The following is a 7,256-nucleotide window of genomic DNA, read 5'->3' on the forward strand; positions in this document are numbered from 1 at the left end:
AAATATAAATGATGAGATGATTTAACAAAAATTGATCAGAGAATCAAACAAAGATGAGAAGAAGAAAATCGATGAGAGAATCAAACAAAGATGAGAAGAAGAAAAATCAATTCTCATTATATATTTTTAAATTAAAAATAAAATTTATCAAGTAATTAATCTATATAAATGACTTATCAAGTAATTAAGAAAATACATTATTCTACCGAATCATTAAATGTTCGAAATGTAGTATCTTTACTTATTTATTACTATACTTTCATTTAAAAATTATTTTCTATCATATTTTAGATTTACAACTGTTTATGTTATACAGTAGCTCTTTATAAACATCGATGGTTGTAAATTTAAAATATTTTTGAAGACAATTACCCTTTTTACTGAAATATAATAGAAAAATATTATTACCTTTTAATGTAACGTCCCCAAAAGGTTGAAAATCTGTAATGAGATTTGTTCCATAAATGGTTTTGTTTTATTTTGAGGATTCTCCTACTAGTTGCATTACTAATTAAAACTGAAGGCAATAAAATAAATATTTAAACTGATGACCCAAAAAAAAAAATCATTTATACATTATTTTCCTAATATAATGTTCTATTAGTTTTCTATATAAACAGCTTTTAAGATGTTCATATCTTTTAAGTTTTTTCATATCTTTTGTATTCTAGTTTATAGTGGGTTTTAAAAAAATGGATTCTAGCCATGATGACAGTTCAAGCGATGAAGAAGGAACATGTATGGATGCCAACAATCACCGCCATCACTCTAGTCATCAAATTCAAAGGCTCGAAGCGTAAGATCTTAATCTAATTTAATTAATTTATAATAAGTTATTAAAATTTGGCTTCTTAATTCATAGTTAATGTTTTTCTATTGATTTAAGGTATTTTCAAGAATGTCCGCATCCAGACGATTCGCAGCGACGTCAACTGGGTAAAGAATTGAATCTGAAACGAAAACAAATCAAATTTTGGTTTCAAAACAAAAGAACCCAAGTCAAGGTAATTGTTTTTGTCTTATCTATTTTTAATACTATATTTTAGTTTATATATTATAACAGAAATTGATTTAATCAAATTAAACCAAATAATAGTGATTGACTATTCATTGTTATTGTTCATCATCATTATTGTTTTTGTAGTTGTTGTATACCATCGTAGAATCCACACGATAATTGCATATAAAAAAATAAACTAGGTTTTGTCTAAATTTCAGCTCCAAAAACTAAGAATAATTTATTTTATATAGATTCATAATGAAAAAGCAGAAAACATAGCACTTAGAGCAGAGAACATGAAAATTAGATGTGAGAATGAAGCAATGGAAGAGGCACTGGAGACTGTGCTTTGCCCTCCTTGTGGTGGCCCTCATGGGAAAGAAGAACAATTATGCAATCTCCAAAAACTTCGCACAAAGAATGCCATTCTCAAAAGAGAGGTATGTGTTTATGCAAATACTTATCCAAAAAACTGTTTTTTTTTTCTTTATTATTTTTTAGGAGCTCATATGTCACAAAATGAATCTCTAATTTCTAACACTAATAAACTTAGTTTTTCCACTGGTAATATTTTGAAATAAATCGTTGAATTAGCTAGTTAACATAATTCAAAATTGATGATTATGCGCTTCTTTGAAAGATAGTATGATTAATTTATTACCTTTTTGGTTTCATAAATTACTCATTCATTTTCGCGCGCATAAATATTTTTAAACATGGTTATTTGATATCAAATTAAATATAAAAATATTTTTTATTTCTCATAACTTATATAATTTAAAAGTACTTATGAGATTAATTAGATTTAAAAGCATAAGTTTGTGAACAATAAATTAAAAATATTTTGGGTCTTAAACATTTTTAGGCAAACAAGTTTGTCTTTTTTGGTACTCCAAAAAAGTTAATTAAGTAATTAAATTATTTGTAGAGGATTACTTAATTAAGAATCAAATATTAAAAAATAGAAATTTTCTTAAGGTGATACCGTATATGGATTATTACATCAAATATATATAGGTAAGATTATTTCTTTATATAAATAATAAATTTAATCATACTTAGTATTCATCTAATCAAATCCAGTTGGCAATTTTTTTTAGAAAACTAAATATTGCAATGAATTTTAATATTAATTATATTAATTCTCTTACAATTACAAAACAAATTGATGAGGTGGCACTCTAGTTGGAGAGTGATTTTTTTTAGCACTATATGAGTATTGTTTTCACCAAAAATTGTCTCTACATTGGAATTAATAAAATCGCTAATATTTTTGTTGATCAAAATATGAAATTAGTATGAAAGACTTTCAAGCTATCTAAACATGCATGGTCACTCAATACCTAGCGTCGATGCGTTACCCTATCTCCATGGTACATCAACCTATGGATCGACCTCCAAAGGTCGTCCTACTTCATATGGAACCTCTTCTAACCATCTTCCCGAACAATCAAGCTTAATAAGAAGACCATGTACTCGTGAACTCATCAACATCACCCCTCTGCCTAAGCCGCAAAAACCGGTACTACTGCAGCATTTCCAACAGCTATCTCAACTGGAGAAGATGGGGATGTTTGAACAAGCGGCAAAAGCGGTGGCAGAGGTTATGAGTCTCATTCAAATGGAACACTCAATGTGGATTAAGTCAACTATTGATGGTAGAACCATCATTGATCCAGGGAACTATAAGAGATATTTTACTAAGAATAGCCATCTTAAGAGCCCAATTGCTCGTCCATGTCATCATGAGTCTTCTAAGGAAGACGTGATGGTTCAATTGGATGCAAGAAACTTGGTCGACATGTTCTTAAATACGGTACGTACTTATGCAATTTTATGTCTAAGCTAACATCATCGAACGAATTATCAAATTTCTTGAACATTTTATATCAAAAATGCTGTGTTCGTATATATTTTTTTTTTTTAATCTTATATAATATATAAATGAAAAAATTGCTGTCCTTTTACCAAAAAAAAAAAAAAAAAAATTGATGTATATGTGGCATTTTATATGACACATATACAGTGTCTATTTTTTTTTAAAGATTTGTAAACAAAACGACGTCGTTTAAATTTGATTTTTTAAAATTAAAGACGCCGTTTTGAGTAAAACTATTCTTTCAATGTCTATTAATTATTTGAGACTTGAAAAGATTTGAATATTTATGTATATTCATTTTTCTAGTATCTATTTAAAATATTTTTGTTATGACTTATTATTAACTATAACATTTGTGATTATATATGCATATCCAATTATATTAACATTTTTTGTTTACATTTTTCTATAAAATTCCCTAGTATATACCGTATAATCTCCATTAAAAAAAAAAAGCAGCATTATTTCCGGCTATGCATAGTATATATGTAATAATAATTCTCACAATAACATTTCTAACACAATAAATATATTGCAGGAGAAATGGGCGAGGCTTTTTCCAACAATTGTGAACGAAGCTAAAACGATTCACGTGTTGGATTCCATGGACCAATATCCAAGAAGAACTTTCTTAAGAGTGGTATGAATCTTAACATAGTATTAAAATTTTAGTTTTTAACTGTTATAGACTTAGATAAATATTAAACTGGATGGTAAATAAAATAGATATATGAGCAACTTCACATATTGTCACCATTGGTGCCACCTAGAGAATTTATAATCCTAAGAAGTTGCCGACAAATGGAAGAAGGTCTCTGGTTGATAGCTGACGTTTCCTGTCATCTCCCAAACGTTGAGTTTGAATCTACGGCTCCGATTTGCATCAAACGTCCCTCCGGTGTTCTAATCCAAGCCTTGCCCCATGGTCGCTCTAAGGTCTCTCTTTCTCTCTCTTTTAATTTTGATATATTTTCAATAGTTTACATACACACACATAAGACATTTATGTCATAATTTTAAACTTTTTTTTTTTTTTTCAATTTCCTTTTCACATATTTTCGTCTTGCTTTTTCTACAATGACTTTTAAAAGAATACGTGTGACCAACGTTGTGTTGGCCCAGTGATAAATCTCCCAGGGGATGTACTGGATTCGACGTTCATTAGGAGGGATCTCTTCTCCAAAAGAAATGAATTTAACTTGGTGTGGGTTTCACCTCTGAAAGATGTAGGGCCTTCGGGCTTGAACTTCCAGATATTCAAAAAAAAAAAAAATACCTGTGATTGAAAAAAAAAACTTCAAAAATAACAAAGAAAATGGGCAGGTAACGTGGATAGAGCATGTGGAAGTGACTGATAAAGTGCATCCACATCAGCTTTATAGAGATCTCTTATACGGCGGTTTTGGCTACGGAGCTCGACGTTGGACCGTTACTCTTGAGAGGATGTGTGAGAGGCTGTCTCTCTACTCCATGACTGACTTCCCTCCCACCGACTACGCCGGAGGTACTTACACCTTTACTTATATGGCTAAAACACAATTGGGTCAGCATTTTTTTTTTTTTTTAACTTAGTGCATAGGTAACTTAAAATGGATCAGCATTTTAAAGTGCTAGTTTCAAAAATTTTGGTATTTCAAGGTTTTTAACTACTTGTAAAGTTTTAAAATGTTTTCATTTCTTGTAGTTGTGAAAACAATAGAAGGCAGAAGGAGCGTCATGAATTTGGGAGAAAGAATGTTGAAGAACTTTGCATGGATAATGAAAATGTCTGACAAACTCGATTTCTCGCAACACTGTGAAGCCAACAATAGTGGAGTTAGGATTTCGGTGCGGAAAAACACAGAGGCCGGTCAACCAACTGGTCTCATTGTCTGCGCCGGTTCATCTTTATCTCTCCCTCTCCCTCCTCTCCAAGTCTACGATTTCCTTAGAAATCTGGAGGTTCGTCACCAGGTAAAGAATATATGGTTTAGTTAACTGTACAAGTCCATATTTAATCAGCTTATGTCACTCTTTTTTCACATTATTTTTTTGTTTTGGGTAATTAACAAGAAATCTAATGTTTGTATGTAAAAAAGTGGGACGTTCTCTGCCATGGAAATCCAGTGACTGAGGCTGCTCGTTTTGTCACCGGAACTGACCAAAAGAACAACGTGACTTTTCTCCAGGTAAATATAATTTTACATTAAACATTTTTTTTTTCATCTTTAAATTTTTATCATAACTAGCATTCAAATAGAGATGTTAAAAAGTACTAAAAATCCATGCAACGGGTCAACTTTGTTCATTTTTGCTTTATATTTTTGTGGTCGTGAACACGTTGATCTCCAACCAATAGAATAGATTATATAGGATCGGCATAAATCTTGAATAATCAGGAAGTAATTACCATCTACATTTTCCATCAAAGTCTATTACAAATTCAATTTCCTTGGCATAATGGCATTGCATTAACTATGATTATTGTTATACATTACATAGCCGTCAAGTGAAGGGGATAATAGTGAGTTGATGATACTACAAGATGGCTTCATAGATGCATTAGGAGGTATGGTTGTATACGCTCCAATGGATATAAAAACAGCCTACTCCGCCATTTCTGGCCAAGTCGATCCTTCCACCATTCCAATTCTCCCTTCCGGTTTCATCATCTCCCGTGACAGCCGTCCTTCCGTAGGCGAGCTCAATGGTGGCCGCATGACACTCCTCACTGTGGCTTTCCAGATCCTTGTCTCCGGTCCGAGTTACTCTACACATCTCAACCTTGAAGAATCTGCCACCACAGTCAATACCTTGATTAGCTCCACCGTTCAAAGGATCAAGGCAATGCTTAACTGCGAATGATGGTCAGTGAGAGTTTGATTAAGTTACCAGTTCCCAAATCTAAACTCTTTGGTGTTTTTTTCCTTTTCTTAAGAATCTTGAAATAAGTGAGAAGAGTATTCTCCGTTTGATTCTCTAAGGAGAGTCGTACTTTTTCATGTTTTTCGTTGGTTTTAATTTATTACAATAAATTTCTAAGGCAAGGGCCTTATATAAACTATATTTACGTTGTTGCCTTTTGGTATGTTCTGTTTTTGTGATATTGTTGGTTGGATTTATAATTTGCTATTGCTTAATTTCTGTTTTTATTTATCATTGTTTTTATATTTTCTGGTTTTCTTTATATAAAGTAAATTTAATATGATAATTCTTCTGTGAAATTCATCTAGTTAACCAATCAAGTGAAGCTTTTCTAGTTTGTAAGTAATATATCTATACAGTAAAACCTCTATAAATTAATAATGTTGGGACTAGCAAATTTTATTAATTTAAAGAGGTATTAATTTATCGATAAATTATTAATTATTAATTTATAGAGATATTTTACTAATTTTGTAATTTCTTAAAAATATTTCTATCTAAAAATAATTTTTTTCTTTATAAGTAATATCTTTTAAAAACTAATTACAAGTAGAAAAACAATTATTAAGTTTGAAAAAACAACACAAATTTTTTCCAAATAGTAGAGTCATATTTTATTAACTTTTTTACATATAATATTTTAAATATATATCATAGTAATTCAAATATGACATATATAAATTTATATCATATATATATATATATATTCATAAGTTTATACAATTATTAATTTATGATATCGATGGGACCATATGTTTATATGAGATTTTCAAAAAAATTATTATCTTATTAAATTATCGATTTATGTCATATTTTACACTGGTCCCAACTCAGGACCGGAAGAATTTATTAATTTAGAAAGGTAATTAATTTATAGAATATTAATTTATAGAGGTTTTACTGTACATCAAAATATCTTTTCTCGTACGTGAAAACTGCACCATCGGAAATGGATAGCTAAGCTTACCTGCAAGACTCGTTTTTTCTACCTTCATAGTAATTTAATTGGTTTTGTAATAATAGTGATGATAATAAGTTTAGGCGAAGTAAAAAACCTCACTATAGTGATTAAGGAATAATCAGTGGTAAACAAAATTGTTGGAGGTGGAAAAATCAGCGTTTATTTGTTCCTTTTTTTTTTGCCTGTTTTAAATAGGCCTCTGTCAACGGGTTAATCGGATCAAAATGGGTTGGTTTAATCGTTTCTCTGGGTTTCAGATTGGGAATAAGAAATTGCTGAACCAATCCGAACCGATAACCGAATCTCAAAACTAAATACCGATCAGTTTATATCAAATAACCTAACCCAAACCAATTTTCTCAAATCTCTGTCTGGTTCGGACAATTCGATTCGGTGTTTCTTAACCTACCACGTATCTGTATATTATTAGCCGAAGATTTATAATCTAGTGGACGAACTAACTCGAAGTAAAATTTTCCACAGAAGTTAAAAAGAAAAAGATAAAACTATTG

The 7,256-nt window shown here is 30.4% G+C and overlaps 1 protein-coding gene across 1 annotated transcript; it reads left to right on the forward strand.

Annotated features, from left to right (window-relative positions):
* Positions 1-544: 544 nt before the first annotated feature.
* LOC110225185 (homeobox-leucine zipper protein HDG10) lies at positions 545-5,997 on the forward strand. Its single transcript, XM_021014217.1, has 10 exons — positions 545-796; positions 887-1,004; positions 1,252-1,440; positions 2,298-2,816; positions 3,418-3,519; positions 3,606-3,815; positions 4,203-4,383; positions 4,564-4,832; positions 4,958-5,047; positions 5,361-5,997. The coding sequence occupies exons 1-10, from the start codon at positions 693-695 to the stop codon at positions 5,721-5,723; spliced, it is 2,145 nt and encodes a 714-aa protein (XP_020869876.1). The 5' UTR covers positions 545-692; the 3' UTR covers positions 5,724-5,997.
* Positions 5,998-7,256: the final 1,259 nt, after the last annotated feature.

The sequence above is a fragment of the Arabidopsis lyrata genome (genome assembly GCF_000004255.2).
Source record: "Arabidopsis lyrata subsp. lyrata unplaced genomic scaffold ARALYscaffold_1, whole genome shotgun sequence".
In the NCBI taxonomy this organism is placed as follows: Eukaryota; Viridiplantae; Streptophyta; class Magnoliopsida; order Brassicales; family Brassicaceae; genus Arabidopsis; species Arabidopsis lyrata.